This window comes from Lonchura striata, chromosome 2 (assembly GCF_050655825.1).
Source record: "Lonchura striata isolate lonStrDom1 chromosome 2, ASM5065582v1, whole genome shotgun sequence".
Taxonomy (NCBI): domain Eukaryota; kingdom Metazoa; phylum Chordata; class Aves; order Passeriformes; family Estrildidae; genus Lonchura; species Lonchura striata.
In genome coordinates, this window is record NC_140704.1 from 104,616,804 (window position 1) to 104,637,041 (window position 20,238).

The 20,238-nt window shown below is 43.6% G+C and overlaps 2 protein-coding genes across 10 annotated transcripts in view; one reads left to right on the plus strand and one right to left on the minus strand.

Annotated features, from left to right (window-relative positions):
- The window catches only part of SPIRE1 (spire type actin nucleation factor 1), a 124,944-nt gene extending 120,916 nt beyond the window's left edge, over nt 1–4,028 (plus strand). For all 5 annotated transcript variants that reach the window (XM_085573724.1, XM_085573722.1, XM_021527789.4 and 2 more), the window contains one exon: nt 35–4,028. In XM_085573724.1, the coding sequence (XP_085429850.1) occupies nt 35–287 (253 nt within the window). In that variant the 3' untranslated portion in view covers nt 288–4,028. The remainder of the gene's footprint in view (nt 1–34) is intronic.
- A 3,131-nt stretch (nt 4,029–7,159) lies between these two features.
- Nucleotides 7,160–19,973, minus strand: PRELID3A (PRELI domain containing 3A). 5 transcript variants are annotated; one of them, XM_085573737.1, is made up of 7 exons: nt 19,727–19,904; nt 17,265–17,433; nt 16,871–16,960; nt 16,050–16,120; nt 15,853–15,955; nt 15,506–15,593; nt 7,160–10,615 (listed from the first exon to the last, which is right to left on the minus strand). In XM_085573737.1, exons 1-6 carry the CDS (start codon nt 19,756–19,758, stop codon nt 15,534–15,536), a joined length of 525 nt encoding a protein of 174 aa, XP_085429863.1. In that variant the 5' UTR covers nt 19,759–19,904; the 3' UTR covers nt 7,160–10,615; nt 15,506–15,533. The 5 variants fall into 5 exon arrangements, 4 of the variants coding, with proteins under 4 accessions (XP_085429863.1, XP_021383467.1, XP_085429864.1 ...); XM_021527792.4 differs by lacking the exon at nt 15,506–15,593 and adding an exon at nt 14,181–14,269 and having other exon boundaries at nt 19,727–19,903; XM_085573738.1 differs by lacking the exon at nt 15,506–15,593 and adding an exon at nt 18,549–18,974 and having other exon boundaries at nt 19,727–19,879.
- Between the last annotated feature and the right edge of the window lie 265 nt (nt 19,974–20,238).

Here is a 20,238-nt window from a genome sequence, read left to right on the forward strand (position 1 = left end):
ATAACATGACAGATCCTGCTCTTTTACCTTTCAGATTGACCTCAAGGTCCAAGTCTGTGGATAAGTCACACGAAGAGTTTCCCAAAGAATTAATGGAGGACTGGAGCACTATGGAGGTTTGTGTGGACTGCAAGAAGTTCATCTCAGAAATCATCAACTCAAGCCGGCGCAGCCTGTCTCTGGCCAACAAGCGAGCCAGGTTAAAAAGGAAAACACAGTCCTTCTACATGTCCTCAGCAGGAACCTCGGAGTACTGCCCCTCGGAAAGGACGATCAATGAGATCTGAGCCATGTGCCTTCTGCTTTGCTTCATCTCCATGAAGTCATCATCCATCAGCGAGGTCACTGGATCCAGATTGTCACCCCGTTGCTTCGTTCCACTTGACTGGCTTGGCTTTGCGTTCGATCACAGGATTTCCTACTCCAGCAGCTCCCAGAGACACAGAGCGCTGTGTGTGGATCTGTGCAGGGCGATACACAACGGGTCAGCTGCTCCCACTGGGAGAAAATCGATAGTTTGAAATGGTTGCCTCTTTTGTACACATGCGTTGAAATGAGAAAGCATTTTCTCGCTTTCCATCTGTTTTTAACCATGCTTTGAATCATTTTTCAGGAGATGAGCTGAGATCAGGTGTCTGATGGAGAACCAGACCTAGAACAGTGTCAGCGTTAGCACACTAGCAAACAGTAGGTCCTGCTGCATTCCCACCCTCGGAGTGCTCATGCCCTCATTGAGGCAGCCAAGGGCTGCGTCGCACAGCAGGCACCCAGCGTGAGCCAATCCATCTTCCTTTGAGCCATGTTGGTTGCTCTGAGATCAGGGTTCAGCACACGACTCTAGAGTGGCAGTGTCCTGGGGCAAAGCAGGTGACAAAGCTCTTCGCCCGTGTGGTCGGCCATACCCCTGAGCTGCTGTATTTCTTAAGCCTTAGTGTCCTTCTGAGTGACTCCTGAGCAGGTTTTTAGTAGTTTACTTTCTATCTTGAATGTATGATAATGACTACTAGTAGCAGTGAATTTTCGTAGTAGACAGAGTTGTACAGTTTATGGGGAGGATGGGAAATAAGGGAGGCTTCTAATTTTAACTGAATACCTGTAAAATTCTTCTTGTGGTTACTCAGAGAAAGCAGTGAGGAAGGTGTAAATTTGTATTATAATGGAGCACACAGATACTGCTATAGTTCTGTCTGGCAGCATATCCACTAGTAACCCCATTTTTTCTGGGGTTTATAACTTGGCTGTAAAAATTCGTGTTCTGCTGAAATTCGGGACAGTGCTCTCTCAGATTGGGAGCAATCTCCATTTTCCCTTTAATCTTTTTTTCATTCTTTCACCCTTTTTAATTCACTCACAAGGGAGTGCTAGGCTAATTGTTTAGAAGTTCCAACTATTTTACAATGCTAACTAACATCTCATGCTTTTTTGCACTTTTTTTAATATTCAAAATAGTTTTTTTAATCTTCAAAATACTTTTTTTAATTCAGTCATAGCCAGAGTTTAGTCAATAATTTGGGCCAGATCTTTTTGGTATTTAAAAACAAGCTAACATAGCCAAGTTATTAATACTTGAAAATCAACTACTGTAACTTTTTTCATGAATTTTTTAATACCCTGAGGCATATTTAATATCTATATAGCAGTGTATTATAGAATGACATAGCAGAAAAGTTTCAGATCTATTTATTAACATTTCTATTCTTCAAGTTAATGAGAGATACCTCAGAACTGCTCCAAAGTAGCTGGGACTGGACTTCCATAATAAAATTTTAAAGATGTATTAAACAAAACATCTTCCTCTGTCCAAAAAGCCCAAGAGACAAATGCCCCTCTGCCCTGGCAAGGCACAGTGCCCAGGCTGGGAGGCACCAGGGCTGCTTGGCTCCCATTTGGCAGCCTTTGGAGCAGCCATCCATATCGGCTCTTTCAGGCTGATTTGAAAAGCACATGCAAAAGTCTCTGTAAACCTTTCCAGGGAGTCAGCCATCCTTATTTTTTTCTTAAAAGCCCCCTTGGAAAATGAGAATTTTTGCATATGTAGGGCTTATTGAAATAGTTTATATTTTTTTCTGAACCAATGCAAACAGGAAAAGCAGGGCTCAGTGCTAACTCTCTCTCCTTGCTGTCCCATTTAAGGTCATGTGTCACAGCCCTGTCCTCATGGTATCTCTGGAAAAGTGTCTTGCATGTTAAGGCACCTGGAGTACTGGCATGGGATAGGGATGTAGGATTGCAGGGGAGTAGCACAGGCTGGCTGGTGGGAAAGATTCTGCTGCTGCTGGAAGGGTTGCCTGATCTCAGTCATATCAGCACTTTTTCTTGTTTCTGTGCCAAAACCAGGCCGTGTGTTTGCTGCACAGTGCACCGGGGAACCAGACAGAAACAAATGCAGGAAATCTCACTTTGCATCTGCCCTGTTGTTGTCACAATTTTTCATGGAGATGCCCCAGCCATGTTACAGTTTCACAGTCCTCTGCTCACAGTCTGCTTCCCTGGTGTCCCCAAGCCACCGAGGTGTAGGGCATCCAGCACATTTATTTTCCTCTTGGAGAGGGATTTGGGATGTTGTAGAGCAGGCAGGATGAAGGACTAAGTAACTCCTGAGCGTGCGAAGGGAAACAAGTCTTTCATGCCTGTGCCATGTTCCACTCTGGCAGTGTCTGGGGTGGCTCTGGGGCAGTGGCAGAGCCTTGTGATCCAGCCTGTGCCTTCCCAGAATTCCCACAAGTCCTTGGCTCAGGACAGGCTCTGCTGTGCTGGGCAGGGCACAAACACTGAAAAACAATGCAGTGGCTGTACAGATGGCTCCTTGTTGCTCACACAGAGCTGCCATGGGCCAGGGTCTGGATAACCTCCCTTTTTCACTGGGAAAAACCCTCCAAGCTGCTGACACATGCTGTGGCAGGCTCCAGAAGACACGCTGTGGAGGGCTGCCTCTCCCCTTCGCTCTATCCCTTCCTCCCTGGCACGGTTGCTCCGCATCATCCCGGCATTTCATTCCACAAGCGGAGAAGCAGCGGGTTGGTTGGTCCGTCGCAGGAAGCCTGAAGGAGCTCAGCTCGCTGGTTGCCTGGCTCTGCAGAGGGGGCTATTTTTAGCTCTCCATCTCCTCCCTGCCTGCACCAGCATCCCAAATCCACTGCAGCCATTGGCCCAGCACCCCGTGGTGCTGCCCTGCATGTCCTAGTTACAGGCTGAACTTCACGTCAGCGTAGGAGGGGGAAATCAGAAGCTTGTAAATATCTGTAATATATTTATTAATATTTAGGAAGTCTCCATCAATCATGCAATGGGAATTGATTTTCCCATGATGTTTTAAAAAGGAAATGAGTCTTATTTATATGTGTGTTGGCTGTTACCTTTTATTAGAGTTAACGCTTTCAGCCCCCTAATACAGTTTGCACATCTTAGAGTGAATTACTGCTGAAAAGAATGCAGCACTAGCACAGTGAACTCCGTTCCACAAATTTTAAAATTATTTTCTTCTGTTTTTTTTAGCTTTATTAGTATGCCCAAGGTTTGTTAAAATATATCATAGGAGACCCAAGGAGCTAAAAATGCCTCTGGCAGCATCAGTCTTGTTTTGTATGTGAATCTGGTTGTGGGGAATGCAAAACCAGCTCTGCCTCATGGCAGTGATGGAATATGTGAGCAGGCTTTTGCTGCAGCTCTCAGACCTGATCTTTCAAGTGTTCATGGTGACAGTAGTGTTTTGAGGAGTTGCTGGGTTATTTTTCCCTTTCTCCATTACTTCCTTTATACAGGGAGGGGTGTTACCTGGTAAAAATAAAATACCTTTCCATTATAACCCTTGTCTGTGTTAATTATTCATGGGAAAGCTGATTTAAAGGTTCTGTATCTCTCTTTTTCATGCTTTTATAGTTTTCTAAGATCAGTCAGATGTTTCTTTTGGCTAAGAATTGTTAACAAAAATGATTGCATAACAGCTGAACACTGGCTGGGCTGCATGAAGGATGAAAACCTGTCGAAGTACCTTTAGAACAGCAATAAAAACTGCTTGTGTAACCTCAGTGATGTGATTAGCTCCTTGTCATCATCTGCAGACAACTCCCTCTGCTACTAGTGTGCTGCTTCTTCCAACACTGGCAGGCTGTACCCGAGGCAGCACATTTGTCCTGCGTGTAATACAGGCTTTGGGAAATCTCCATCCCTTCCTCATCATTGGAAGAGAAATTCTGACACTCTTTTGGAGAGGTTTTTGATGGATTTGGTTTAGTTTTTAAACCAGAAGTGGAGAGAACATTATTATCACAACTCTTACATTGTTCTCTCTTCTCTCCTGAGTATCCCTTTTTCCCCGGTCTAGTTCAGCATTAGCTTCCCTGGTTCATTACTGGCTGCATGCTCTATAGGTTAAAACTTATTTAGAACCTCCAGCTTTAAACTGCTGATTGCTACCTTCCTGCTTTACTTCTTCTAGCAGCACTGCACAACTCTTAGGAATATCTGTCTTACAGCTCAGTCTCATCTGTGAAACGGTGACACCACACAGGCATGAGAGAAAGGTGTTGCAACTCTACACTCTGGTGCTACAGCACATGGATTACGTTCATGTTACTAGAAAATTTTATCCTCTTGCCATGTTGATAACTTGGAGCTGGTCTGGTTTATTTCTTCTTTTGTATATGTGTATCTTAAGGCCAGTCTGAGAATGTTTATGAATTCCAATTCCAGCTATAGAAACCTCTTTTGTTCTTTCTGTCTGATTTTTACTTCTGTGTTTCAGATTTTTTGGGTACCTGAAATTACTATTCCCCAGAACTACCTTGTAGGAGAGCCATGACATTAGCTCAGCCTGATGTGATACACAGAGCACAGAACCCCTGTGCTGAGTGGCACAGAGCAGAGGCAGCCTGGGGCCTTCCCTGTTCCCTCACCTTGACATGGAAAACTCCCAGAGCTGCCCACGCTGCTCAGCTGCCCTGGCACAAGTTGTGAACTGCTCTGTGTCCCAGAGTCCCCAGCTGCAAAAAGACACTTCAAAGTGGTTGCAAACTGTTTAAAGAATTTTGAGAGCTGCTGCTGAAGAGCTGAGTGCTCAATGTCAGAGCTGAAAGGATCCTGCAGTGCAAGTTCCCATCTGCTTTCAGTATGTGAAAACAATTAGCCCTATTTCCAGGTGAAACGAATTCCAGAGAGGTGAAACTTGCCAATATTCTGACAAGCAAAGACTTGTGAATGAATTTTTCTATGGTAGGTCTGCACTCAACAAATGTCATGGGGCGTAATCAGGAGATGGAGCTAAACAGGCATCAAATTTTATGCAGTAGTAGCTTAGTTTGTTTATTTGCAATAAATCAATTCAGTAACGTCCCAGTTTGTTCCCTGGTCAGGCTATTTTGCAGTGGCAGTGCCTGGCTGAACCAAGTGTCAGATGAGAGGTAGCCCAGGCACTGTGTCCTGAGGTAACGGGAGCTGCTGCCGTATGCAGAGGGCAGCAAGATGGGGTGTGTAGAACACTTCTAGATGTTTGGATCAACCCTTTGGAACAGACCCTTCAGAACAGGCCTTACTATAGCTAATTTGAAAATACACTTGTAAGCAGATGGTCTTTAAGGTACCAGACTGTTACTGTAAACTGACAGCTGAAAAGGACCTGTTAGATTATTGATATATTTGATTTAAAAAAAAAACAACCCATAAGAGCACTCAGTATGAAAAAAATATTCTTGGTCCCACCGATGCAGCTGAAGGTGCTTCCACTAAGCTTCAGGTCCTCTCTGCATTTCTCTAACCAGTGACAGACGCCAGTGCTTAGAAAAGGGAGCCAACATGCTTTGGATTTTGCAAGACGGGCCCTGGGCCAGGCAGTGCAGCATGGGATTTTTTTAAACTGGATTTCAGAAATCTGGGTTCAGAAATCTGCTAAATTTAGAATGAAAGGACATGAACTTGAGTTGATGTAAGTTCTGCAGGAGGCGGGCTCCCAAATTTTGGTTGAAATAAGCACCAGTTCAGCTGGCACAGATCTCTAGAGGGGCAGCACTCTCAGGGCTCAGCTTTCAGGAGAGACAGAGCCCAAGGCCCAGCTTCAGCTGAGACATTTAAGGAGAGCATGTTCCCATTGAAGGGCTGGTGTTTTCACTACCTGTGAATCAAAAGCAAAAGGAAGATAATGAGAAGGGGTTTTGAGCTGTATTTCCTTTAAAGTTGGTTCCGTCTCCCTCACACCCTTCTTTAATAAAGAAAAAAAAATTCCCAAACAGGAGGTGCACTTTTTGGACGTGAACAGGCCTAAAGCACAAACCCTTCCCCTTCGAGCTTCCCCTGCTTCTGTGCTGTCACTGTGCATGTACGGTCTGCGCATCTTCAGGGACACCAGGGGCATCAGCTCTAACAGCAAAAGGCCACAGAATTGTCTTCTGCTTGTTTCCATGTTATGTGGTACTGAAATGCAATTCCTTGTTCATGCGTTATTAATTAAAAGCTCTTTAAAATTACTGCATTGATCTCACTTTCTTGAGGGAAATGAAAAGACCATGGGCACCATTTCCTACAGAGCACAGCTGGTGAGGCTATGTGCCACATTTGTTTGGCCAAGCAGAGCTCTGATCTTTAGCAAAGTCAGAAGTAAAATTATAGCAAAGTAAAAGAGAAGGTATTGTACCAGCAGGGCCCCACATTAGGGGCCCTTACTGATTTCACTTGTGGGTGCCTTCCAGTAAAATGAGAATCATACCTCAGTCACCTCAGTAGTGGAAAAATTAAAAGGACAGGACTTGTGTTTCACAGAAATCCCTTCTCACTGAACAAATCCATAGTGAACGCATGACCTGCTCCCTTGGAGCTGCTGTTAAAAGGCTTAGCCCATAATCTGTATGATTCTGACAGGTGGCAAGTAGTGTTGGTGGGGTGAAAAGGTAGTTTATTAGATAAATAAGGTCTTATTTACAAGTCAAGGCTAGTAATTTTAGATGAGTCTTTCCTGTTCTAATGCAAAATTAAGCAGCTGCAAGTCCCAAATGCAGTTACCAGTCCAGGCCCAGAGGACCCCTGCAGAGCTTTTGAGCAGCGTGTGGCTTACAGCAAGCTCCAGGGAGACTGGTACTGGATCCTGCTGCCTACCCAGCACAGACTAATGGTTTTCTGCAGTTTTCTCAGAAAATCAAGTGCATTAAATATTACCAGTCGCACCCAGAAGTGTTTTTTTAAACTGCACATGGCATTTATTTTGGATAGCACCACAGGATACATAGACACTTTACAGCCCTGGCCTTCACAGATCTCAGTCTAGGGAGGTGCAGCAGCAGGAGTGGTGTTGCCTACCCACCACTGCTCCACCTGAGGATTTGAATGAAAAGTTTCTCACCAAGGAGCATGGCTGGTCATTCACTCACTGCTAGGTTATTACACCGTCAGTACATCAGTGCCCAGTTTGTGCTCTGCAGCACTTCCTGACACCACCCACTGCAGCTCAATGCCTTTTCTTACTTTAAGCAAAACTTTCAAGAATATGGGAGCTTCCACTAGGATTGCCTTTTGTCCCAACAAATATAACCCTCCTCCAGCATGTCTGCTGACCTGATGAGGAAAAGAAGTAAGGAGCATGGAGGAGTATGGAAGACACACACCAGACCATTTGACTACACTTACTTATGTTTTAAGTTAATACTTTTGTTGCTAACATGAACCTGCATCAGCACAAAAACTAGACATCAACCAGAAGCCAGTCTATTTGGAGTGTGGCATCTTCAACATCTTAAGATCCTTCAGGGCCAAGAACAAATGTGCCAAGTTTGCCACACTCTGGGAACCACTGCTGCTGTCTTTCCTCACTGCTTCCCCTGCAGTGAGGAATCAGCTTTTCCCAGCTTCTTCCTTCCACAGCAGGCACGTGTGATGCAGCTGTAGGGATGGGGAGAGCAGCCACACTTCTATTAAGCGTGGAGACCTGATGTGCTGGCACCAAATTCTTAAAATCCAACCATCTCCCTATATCACACCCTTGAATTGCAACCCAGCAACTGAGAAACACCAAACTGCAGCTTGAACTGCTGCAACCTCCCTCTCACAACTCACAAAACCCAACTTCAGTTCCACTTTAAGCTCTCAAAATGCAGAATTATTTCTCAAGATGGCACTTGCTGCCTATTAATCAACATGGTTAGAAGCACTGAGGACTGACACAAGTAAGAAAGGTGCTGATGGGTGGCAAGTGGAGCAGCAGATTGGAAAACCGAGCATTTAGCCACATACTTCCTAAGTAGGGGTGGAGTGAAAGCAGCCCAAAACCAGGAACAAAATAGAAAGGAGATGCTGCAACAGAAGCACATAGGGATTATCTGCAAGGAAACAAAGTGTCAAGAAAGTAATACAGGAACTTGATGTGTAATTGGTGCTGACCTGAGGGTGTGGCAGAGGATTTCAGCTCCAGAGAGCCTGTGGTGACTTTTGTGGAAGCCAGCGCTGAAGCGCTGGAAGTGCAATGCACAAGTCAGCCAGCCATAAGACAACACTAAGTAAATATTTCATTTCTGATGCAAGGAGAAGCTTTAGACAACTCTTCTCCCATACTTAAGCAATAAATGAACCTCTCCAAAGGCTTTCCTACCCCTGCTGACACTCATGTTTTCATTCCTCCAGCAGGCATGTATGGAAATACTGCAGCACAGGTTTTCAAATGTACACACGCCACCAACTTTTCCCTCTTTTTGTGCAGAGCTCTGCCATAGCTGCACTCCTCTGCCTAGCAGAACAAGACCAAGAGCCAGAACATCTCTGTTCCTCATCCAGGAAGTGGCATCACTCCTGAAAAGGAGGACAACTGACCTGCACCAAAGCCATCCATCTTACCTTCCAGACATGGGCTGCTTTGAGCTCTGTTTCTGTTCCAAAATAGGAAGGGCTTTAGGTCCACATAAAAAGAGCAATGTAAATATCTGCTATTCATTTAATTGCTCTCAACTAATAGACATACTTTTTAAAGTAGGTTTATTCATTAGGATCATGTAATTTAGTTACACCCAAATAAAGTTTACTTTCAAACTAACCAGAATATGAATACTGAAAACTCCCTTAAGCTACAAACATTTTAAAATCATCAGCTCAAAACAGCAACCAACATTTTAGTCTTCTGTTTTTTTAAAAGTTACTCATGCTCTTTAACAGCTTCCTGAGCACACACTTGCCACTTAAACAAGTAAGCATCCTTGCAACATTTGTCTCACTTTGTGTGCACACCAAAAAATAAGTTTAAATGCCCTAACAGAGGTTCTGTCAGAGAAACATATACTACATCTGGACCAAACAGGACAATTTTGTAAACATCAGACAATGCTAGAGTTATTACCAATATATATTTATGCATACTTAATAGGAAAGTTTCTGCAGTTATTGGAGTATTTTTCCAGATAATGAGAAGCATTTCAAAGGAGTTTAAAACCATTTTGTACCCACGTGGAAAAGAGTTGAAAAGGTTCAGTTACACTGATAGTCAGTAGTTAACAGAAAGCATTTAGAAAGGAGAGTCCATTTGTGATTCTTGTACTCTTGTTTTCTCCATTCAGCAAATTAAAAGTTTCTCTTTATGAAACCTTATCATTTGGATTTAAAATTTTCTGCTCATTTCTCATTTCAATTCTTCTGGTTATTGCATCAATTTTTCCCTCAGTTAAGATGTGATGTGAAGAGCAAGGACCAGTAGAATAGCATGGTCTCTTTATTCCAGCAGCCTACAAATACCCTTCTTAGAGATAATTATTTTCCAGCACCTTCTAGTAATCACTACCCCTGTCCACATAGGGAAGGGAGGAACTAGGACAAATTAATAAATAAGAAAATAAATTATACCCTTCTCCCCACCATAAAAACTATTTTAGGCTATTAACATCAATAGAAACTTTATCCTTGTTTGGATACAAACATCTAAGAGGTAAAGTATCTGTGTGTCATCTTCAGGCAGCACGTTCAAACAACCTAAGAAGAGTTAGTTCCACACAAGATGTAGCCTTTCAAGATGATCCTCTAGATAAATATCAGATTCTACAGTATCATGTTCTGACTCATGTAGTTCCCCTTTAACTGTCCATAAGACATTATCAGATTACAAACCAGACAAAATTCAGTGCTCTAGGACCTATCAGCCCTTTACAGAATAGAAGTTCACACAGAAAAACCTTAATCCCACACAAAAGTTTGTTTGAAACTTTTCAGTTTGAGATGGTGTAAATATAACATGCCCTCTACCTTTGTTTGAAAAGGTACATTTAGGCTGTTTTGAATGTGCTAAATGTTTTGTTTCCAGTGTTAAACATAAATTGTTCATATGAAAAGAGCATCTGCAGGAGGTCAGTTTAAACTTCAGTAGGTAACAAGAGCTGCTGTGGAGATGATGGATGAGGTTCTCTTCCACTGATCCGGTATTCTTAAAAATGGATAAAACCTCTGCAGATCAGCCTTGGGAGGGAGCTCTACAGAGCAGTCTGCAGAATAAGACTTTTTTGTCAGTTACTTTGTTTCATTTGGTGAACCCAAATTTTTGTTTTTATTTTTCCGTGGCCGCTGCTGCCATGGCTGGTTTGATCCCCTCGCGTGTGGACTTCAGCTCTTCTAGTTCTGTGTTTAGTTTGCTGATCACCCATTCCAGGGCATCCCGACCCTGCCAGAAAAATACCAGAATTTAGGATCAGAACACACACAACACCACTGCTCAGGTTTCTATAGTTCTTCCTCTGTCAGACATGAAGCTTGTTTTAAAATCAATGCCATGCCCTGTATAGTTAGATACCAGATTATATTGACAATTTCTTAGCATCTTCTTGTGGAAACTTCGCTGCAACGGCATTTGCTTCACCCCTAAACCAGAAAAAAATGCAATGCTGGTGTGAGCTCCCAGTAGCACAAGGCCTAATTCAGCAGTCAAGTTTCCTTAGCTAAGAGAATTGCTTGTTTTGATGATTACTGCTCCCACCACCCAAAGAATATTATGGCAAAATCCAGGTACTGTTCTCAGCTTTATTAGCCAAGTTATATAGAGAGTTTTTGAGAAGATCCAGGACAATGAAAGTCTTCCAGTGCTCTTTAAAGTAGCAGCTAAGTGATCTGATACTTATCAAGAGTTCAGAAGTGGACTCACACTGTATTCTACATTTGTACACAGCAACTTTTCAGCAGCTAAATCAGACTAGTTGAGAGTTGCACATTTTATATCAAGGTATGGGAACGTCTCAAGCTCAGAACTGATAGCCAGTGCTTCAGTAAGGGCTGGAGAACCCGGGGGAATAAGCCTGGCTAAAATCTTTTACCTGAAGAAGACTCTGTAGCAGCTGCACTCTAATGACCATAAGATGCAGCCAGTGGCACAATGAAGTCAAGAAAGACTTTAACTAAACAAAAGTCAAGATTTTATAACTCTGCAAGCTCAGAATAGCAGCTTTTGTCAAAGCAAGCAGATGGGATCAGACCAGGAGAACACCTGGCCTTTTTTCACTAAGAGAGAAGTCAAGAGATATTCACCTCTATTACTCTACTAAGAATAAGAAATATAAACAGTGGAGAGCAGTAAGTGGGAGCCACGTGGCTCTGGCCAAGTTTAGAATTCTGGAGATAAAGGTTGAGCCCAAAAAGTCATAAAAGTTCAGGACAGCCACTGTCAGCGTTTAAACCTTCTGTAGACACTGAAGAAAGGACAAGCAAGGCCTCCTCTGCATAGAGAGTTTTATTCCAAACTGTGATGAGCAACTTTAGTTGTATTCATTAAAATAAAGTGCACAGAAACATCACAGTGTCCAGAACCTGCTGTTGTCCTTTACAGACTACTAAGCATGAACAAGAATCTGCATAAGCATCTTTAAATCCTAAGGAAAAAAGAATGTCAGAAGAAAGCTCATACACACTTCAAGGATTTTTCTGCCAGGCTACAAACATCATTCTGGAATAATATGATAAGACCAGATCCAGAGGGCAAAGTGCAACCTATTAAAATAAAAAAAGTTTTACTGTAAATAGGAGCACAGTTATCTCAAGACTCTCTTGAGATGACTCACTAAGGTCAGTGAAGGGCTGACTCAGTTTCTCTTTGGGTTTTCCATATTCCAGGGACTCACAGAATAAACACTAATTGCTACTTCTGCACTGGCAGGTAGTCCTTAAACTGAGAAAAGTCATCCAGGTGTCACAATAAAGTGTTCAGCTTTAGTCAAGTCTCAGAAAGGGAGATTAAGCGCCACCCCAAAATACCTCAAGAACTAGGATGTTTAAGTTAACTAGTTCAAGAGATGCCTTTAAAACATGATAATAATAATATTCAAGAAATTGTCCACTTTAAGTATAGGTTGCTGATAGAAGATCTTAGAAGCAAAGATTTAACTTCTGAGCTCCTTCCATTTGAGCACCAAGTGACGGTTCTTCAGCAGGGAGTAATTCCCAACTTCTCCACAGACTGTGCAAGACCTGGGAATGCCAGCAAAGCACAAATAAAAGCACCTACACATGGGCAAGCTCCTGCACAGCAACAAGTTGTAACCAGCTGTGAATTAACTGAGATGAGTGCTCACTAAGGAAAAACTGGGGGCAGGGAAGGGGAATCATCTTTCAGTAAGCAGGTATTTGGACCTTTAAAAGTCAAGTCTAAATATCCTGTCTGAGGTGACACAGGTACACAGAACTGAGACAGCAACAGCTTGGATGTTACATTTGTTATATTGTTCAAAGACTTGTCAGAAGGTCAAACATCATGGCCATGGAAAACACTCAGTAGAAAAACACAGATTCTTTTCAAGCCCTGACTTGAAACAATCACATCACTGTGTTTTACTTGGTATCTTTGTGGATGAGATAAATTATTTTTAAAAATCCATGACATTCAACTGGCACACCAAGATATTTCCTCCAGTTTTTGAGAGTACATAAGTCTGTGTATAGCTCCTTAGACTTGCATACACTATATGCCATATTTTGCAGCTAAGAATAAACTCATGATTTTGGCAAGGAAGACTTCAGGAACATTCTGCACAGGAAATTAAGTTAGAAATCTCAACCAGATCCAAAGCTTCCAAGTGCCACATAAACGACACAGTTTTCAGAAAAATCTGACAGAGGACTATCTATAAAGTGTCATACTGTACAACAAGTCAGTCATTAAGCAAGCACATTCATCCCCAGGCATGCACGTTGTGTTATTCAGTATTGCAGGTGTCAGCAGCATGACGTGGCTGGCAGAACAAGCGCTGCATATGAAGATTTGTTGGTAGAGCTTAATGACTGATAAGTGCTGAGCCTTTGTAGTTGATGTTTTCCAGAAAAACAGCCATAAAAGCTTAGTGGAATGAGAATGTAAAAGCAAACGCTCATGGCATATACAGGTCTCAAAGTAAGCAGTGTAAAAAGCCCAACTTTCTTAACTAGGAGAAGCAGCAAAATGGATTTCTTTCTTTTTAAGAAATCTTATTGGTTGAAGCAGAAGCCAATACAGGAATGACAGGGACAGGCTACACTGACTAGTGGAAGGAGAACAATCTGCAGAGGTCTCAGAGAGGCAAATACACTCAATTCTCTCAACGCTGAACTCAGATTTGTTCATAGTTATATAACTGCAGGGACATGTCACTACCAAAATGAATATAACTACAAGACCAATGAAAAACAGGAACAGTCTGGCATCCTGACAGCTTCAAGCTTTGCAGAGTTCCTCAGAAGAGCAACATTATTCCTCAGGCAGAAGAAAAGCAAATACAATTCCGCTACACAAAACATTGCCCGTTAGGCAACCTGTTTCGAGATATCAATTTTATATCCTAGGAACACAGCTCTGTTTCATTTTTATAAAGCAAATTCCACTAGCCAATTTATTAGTTTCTTTAGGCACCAGCCTTATATACTGAAATCACAGAAACTAGGACCAGATCAAACACTCAGTGGAGGGACACCTTCTCATCCCTAGCTGTCTGCAGCTTTCAAGCCATAAGCAAGACTGTGTGGCACACTGCATGGCTGCAGCACGCTGGCTGCCGAGTGGCACAAGCACGGGTTCATGGATCCAGCCTGGACCGGGGCTACGCTCACCCTCCACAACTGCAGTGCAAGGAACAGGTCTGCCATTCCTGTATGCAAGGTGTGCAAAACAGACATGCAGGGTAGTTTATGAAATCCACGCGACAACAGTCCATGCAGATATTCGCTAGAAAGCTGAAATGCTGTACCAAGAAGAAGAATGCTGGCATTACCACTAGTTAGTACAAACTGCAGGTGTGGAGAACTGCTAGCTTAGAGCGCTTTCAGAATTTTGAATTATCCACTCAATAGCATCCCACCCCTAGAGTAACACAAAAAGATTTACAACAAACAGCAAATTATTTTTTCATTGACATTAAAAATAATAATGCATCACCTGCCACTGCTACCTCAGAGCAAAGTTTCAATTCCTATTTCTTCAGAAAAACAAAACATTTTTTGGTAACTGTCATGAAGTTTAAGAGGGAGATTGAGAGCACAGAGACACAGCACAGCATGTAAGAAGAGCTAGTAGTAGCACAGTAGGTACTGGTTAGCAAGGAAAGGGTTGGTAACAACAATTACAAATTCCTGCCAAGTTCAAAATCTGTAGAGACTTTTCAGTGAAATACATTGGACAAGAAGACCTTTCTGATTTGCAAGAAGCTTGTAAGCCAGTGTGTTCCTTGAAAATAGCAGAACAAAACAATCTTTAGAAGAAATTGAGCTCTCTCACAGGCAACACCTCAACAGGTACAAAGAAATATTTACAGTTTCTCTGATTTCAAAAGAGACATGCAAATAATAACCGATGCCTCAAGAGGAATTTTGCCAGCATTATAATGTGTGCCTAACTTGATCTGGCACACCAGCCAACTAGACAATGCTATGCTACCTCTGGATCAGCCTGAAATTTGGTTGTGAGCCAGGGTTTGCTCCTCTCTTTCAAGAATATACACTCCACACAGACTTTTAAATGGATCAGAGCAGAACTGTAATTTAACTGAAATACCTTCCATTTAAAACAAACAGAGGGCACCCAGTTAGGTAAAGGTACTCCTCAGTGTCTTGAAATGATCCATCACTCCTTCCCCATCCCATGATTTTAACATGTTTTCCACTCACCTTAGGAGAAGCACACAGAAAGGTAGGAAAAGGAGGCTTTCTCCTCTCTAATCTAGTTGGTCCTACCAAGTTGTCTTACACTGGCTTGTTCAAGGAGTATCCCTCACAAGGATGAAGGGGTGGCCAAAGCACAGGATTTATGGCATAGTACGAGTTACCTGGGCCAGATTCCTACTGTGCTGAACCCCTCCAGCAATGCAGAACACAATCCCAAACTCCTAACAGCACTCATCCTGTTAAGCAGCAAGGCCTATACTTCTCTAGCAATTCCATTTCTTCCCCAAAAAAACTATGGGACAAAGTGCCCAATAAGCAGTCCCATAGCTCTGCTTGTGCTGAAGAGCAGCTCCACAGCTGCAGGTAAAATAGAAAAAGCAAACACAGGACAGAGCAGTCAGTGCAGTGTTACCCAGCTGAGCCAGCACAGCCTCACCTTCTCAAAGAACATGCTTCTGCTTACACTAAATTACTTTCAGCCAAAGGCAAGGAGACAGCTCAATAATGGATATGAACTGGAACAACTGACAAAAGCAGCACAGAAAATATGCTGGTATTAACTGATATTATATCCACATTACAAAGACGAAGTTAAGTTACATTTTCTACTAGCACTAACTCCTAGAAATAGGTTTCTGAGTTTCTATTAAAAAATCTATTGAAGCACTGTGCACAAAATCTAGAGAAATTAGGTATAACATTCAACACACAGCATTGACAATTACTATTTCAAAAGAGTGACTGGGTGGGGGAAGAGAGGGAGAAAACAGAATAAAGATGTACCTTTCTGGCATTAGAAGATATCGTGTTTGCCATCAAGCTTTCCAGATAACTGCTCAAGCTAATGCCTTTAACAGTAATAATTGCTTCCTGGGTTAGCACAGTCCTGTAAGGGAATAAGGAAAGGTTAACACCTAAGCTGAAAAGGACTAACAAATTGTCTCCTAGACACAAAGACACACACAAATTTCCCTACTTACTTTTCCGGGTTTTCTGGATGAGGTGTGTAAACCAGTCTCTCATCAACAGACACCAAGTTTGTGAGCGTAATCTTAAGAACAAAAACAGAGCTGAAATCCTCACTTCCCACCTTTCATTTTGCTGTTAACAGCAGCACTACTCAATACTCAATTTAGTGTCAAAATACTGTACACAGAATATAAAACCCAGAACACAGTCAATAGAAAGACCTATAAAGGGTGATGCATCATCTCCTATCCTTGATCTAATTATATCAAATTTCCCATTCACAGGGCAGAGCACCAACAGCTTTCTCTGAATGTCAAGTTTGATTTATTGCCAGTGATTAAGAGAGGCTCTTTCAGACCCCCATAGCACCACCTGGACTAGACAGAAAATTAATACTCAGGAAGGACAAGGCCTCTTGTACAGAAACAAGGCTCTCCTACAGACAACCCCACATTAAATTTGAGAGTTACAAGTTACCAGGATACCAAAATACAGCACAATACTTCATTTACATTCTATGAAAAAAGGCATTTCACATTAAAACTTTTGTTGAAAATGACAGAACTCATTCATCTAAAAGTCAAACTATTTTACATGCATTCCAAGAACTAATCTTACATTAAAAGCAGAATCACAAATGTTTGATGATTAAGTATTTAAATTTGGAGAAAAAGAAAAAGGGAAGGGAAGAAGATTCATCTAAGACACTGATTAAGACCTGTACATTGTTGCCTCCAATGAAAGACACAGATACATTTCTAATCTACACGTTAAGAGCAAAACATCCACCTTCCAGAAGTAATTACCAGAAACTTCTTAAGCCAGTACTCACATTAGTTGAGCAAAGCTCCATCTTCTTTTCCACTGGATCTACCACAGAATGTTCCTCTATGTATGTCAGAGTTCTACTTGTTCCTAATATCTAAGGGGGAAAAAGAAAGGTTAAGTACCAAAATCCAACAAACAAACTGAACCTTGTAACACATGAATGCCAAGTTCTCAGCGAACCCAAATAAATACAAATTCATGGATACCAGAGGATTGTGATCAGTGGCGAGACTTCACTGTCTAGAATGTATCAGCCACTGAGCATGGCACACACCAGCCTGGAAGGCATTTACAGACATACACAAGTTTCATGTTTTACTTCAAAGTCAGCTCCAATTCACAGGATGATATAAAAGGGATCACACCCTTAATAAAGAATGAAGGCTGCAAAAATGTACCGCTTTGACAATACTGGGCAATCCCCACTCCGTGCTGAGAAGTCGGTGACTGTGCAGCCTCCCCTGGTTATCCAGGCTCCTGTCGAGGACATCTACTCCTACCACACATGGGTTCATGGGGTTGGGGTACTTTCTCATAGCAGCTTTGATCACAGTATCCCAGGGATGCCTGCAAAAGGAAGAGGTGAGAGTATTTGTAAGTATTTTGTATTGAATTGCAAGTAATCACATGATACTAAATCAGGATATAGGTTGTGCCATGTGGTACAGGCTGTGCAGCTGATAGCTCACAGAAATCCCTTTGGAATACAGTTATGCTTGGAAAGGCAATAAGAGAGCACTGATACAAAAACAGAAGAAAAAAAATTCTTCTCTCCAGACTGAAGCAAAGAATTATTAATCCAAGACTAAGAAAAATGAAGCCAAGGGGCAACAGTCACTCACTGCTACAAGTGGCATTCCAAGCAGTGCCCACAGATGGTGGAAATCTCAGCTCACTCCAGAACTCCACCAGGAAAACAACCTCACCTAACACATAAGCTGGCCCTGCTTTGAGAAGAGGGCTAGACTGCATGACCTGCAGGAGTCCACTCCACCATAAATTTTTCTGTAATTCTAAGCATACCAAATAAACTGAAGAGGACATCACTAGCTTCTGCTCCTTCCTATAGCAAAAACAAAAGCAAAGTGAAATTAAATTCTACTAAAAAAAGGATGATTGGGAAGTTCTAAATAAAGAAACAGATTTTTAGAAACCCCATGAGTTCACAGCCTGATGTCTGCACCTACACCACTGCTTCCAGCAGTTTGTTAGCATGAACTTCACTTACAGATACTCTTCTCAGAACTGTTTTTACAAAACAAATTTTGATAACCTCAAATTCCTGGGATTGGAGCAGTCCTGCCACTCAAGTTCAGACTGTTCACATAGCTCTTGAGGTACTTCAGGTGTTTCCTTCTGAAACAGATGAGGCTACAGAAACCATGGACTTGATCCAACAGAGAAATTCTGTCCCTCATTATTTCTTTATTCAGAATACTGACTGTCCTGACATGATAGCCTTAAAGCTATGTTTAAAAATTCAAGAATTGGCATCTAACTTAAGAAGGCTTAGGGATGCCAACTTGTACTTAAGAGTTGCACTTGGGGTCCTGAATGGATTTTATTTTAGTCTTAAAATAGACTGGTACAGAAAGGCACTGACAGTACAGCACTACAACAACAAACAGAAAGTTGGACAAATAAGTTATTTTTCTAACAAGAAAAGTGTCAGGAAGCTTTACTGGCGCAAGCAGGAGAAATAAGAGCCCTCGATTCCTGCAGCAGAAGAACTGGAAGATTGTTCCTTGTTCCATCTTTGGTGACTTTACACCTCCATCAACAGAAGATCCACAAACTGAAAATGACAAAATTCTGTTAAATGTCCCTAAGGGATTGAGTCAGAGATCTGATAAGTCAAAACAACATTTTATTAACCATTCAAATGAACTACCTACACCCACACACATTACGCCATAAGATGGGGATGTTCTAATGCAGAATTTGATGAGAAAATGTCAAATAAAAATAGCTTTTGCATTCCCTAGGTGACAAATACTCATCTGAAACTCGGGAGTTGTGTCACGCTCGAGAAGCTTCTGCCTGATATTTCCTCCTAGAAACCACAGCTCACTTACACCAGACCAATGCTGAAGTGGAGCACCAAGTACCTGCATCAGCGCAAGGAATTCAGTTGTGTTGAGGTAATTAGAGAAATTCAGAGCAACGCATCAGGGGTATTTTGTAAATATGTTAAGAACTATCACCCCCGGTGCTCTTCGGGCCTCAAGACTTTTGGAACACCTGTAGCAGAGGAATCATCCCAGAGCTGCAGCAGCACGGCAGAGCCCTTCAGCTCCCCAGGACAGCCTGGTACACGCCTCCCGATACTTTTCCCTGCTGCTTCCCCGTGTCGCGAAGCTGGAACCGGGCGGGCAGAACCGCGTTCAGCGCAGGAAAGCGCTGACGGCGAGACGCACCCAGAGCCGGCTGCGGGGCACACACCTGGGCTAAGGGACACCGGCACTCCGTCCACACCTCTTGGAATGCACCATAGCCTACATCAGTAGCTTGGGATTCATTTTTATTGATAGTGTGGAGGTCATTTTCCCGAAACTCACAGCCCTTTGTCAAGCCATCACGCTGTCGGGCCAGCTCTACCGCTCCATCCTGCTGGAATGCTGTTCCTGAGACAGGAGGAGCCCAGGCGCGGGGTCCGGCCGCGCAGGAAGCAGCTCGAGGCGATGCAGGACCGGCACCACCGAGGCCCGTTCCCGGCTCCCCTCCTCGTCCTGCGGCCGTGCCCGCAGCATTCCCATTTCCGCGTCACCCCAGCGAGACCCGGCTGGCCCCGCACGGCCCGGCTCCGTGAAGCGCGGGGGCCCCGCCGCGCCCTCCGGCCCTCCCCGCCCGGCCCCCTCACCCGAACACGTGCTCCGAGCTCCAGATCTTCATGGCCGCTGGCGGTGCGTCCCTGAGAGCCCAGCGGGAAGGCGGGAGGGAAGCAGGGAGGGAAGCAGGGAGGGGAGCAGGGAGAGCGGCAGGGAGGGCGCGCGGCGGCGGCGCGCGGCTGACTGACAGCCTCGCGCCGGCCCGGCAAGCGCGAGCGGCCACGGGGAGGGGCGCGCGCGTCACGCACCGGCGTCACCGCCCCGCCCCTCCCGCGGCCGTGGAAGAGGCGCCGCGGCGCACATGCGCAGAAGCGCCCGCCGGCCGGGCCCGGGGTCGCTGTGTCCCGGCTGGAAGCGACTCGCAGGGATCATCCAAGTCCAGCTCGTAGCACTGCCCAGGACAGCCCCAGGAACCGCGTGCCCGAGAGCGTTGTCCAAACGCTTCTCGAACTCTGTCAGGCTTGGTGCCCTGGCCATTTTCCTGGGGGTTTGTTCCAGTGCTCAACCAGCCTCTATGTAAAGAACCATTTCCTCATATCCAACC

Excerpts from the sequence above, each read along its gene's own strand:
- PRELID3A (XM_021527790.3), bottom strand. The coding sequence starts at position 19,758 with ATGAAGATCTGGAGCTCGGAGCACGTGTTCGG. Across the intron at positions 17,434-19,726 it reads AGCTCGGAGCACGTGTTCGG|GCATCCCTGGGATACTGTGA; the intron begins GTGAGGGGGCCG and ends TTCCTTTTGCAG. Across the intron at positions 16,961-17,264 it reads TGCCCAGTATTGTCAAAGCG|ATATTAGGAACAAGTAGAAC; the intron begins GTACATTTTTGC and ends TTTCCCCCTTAG.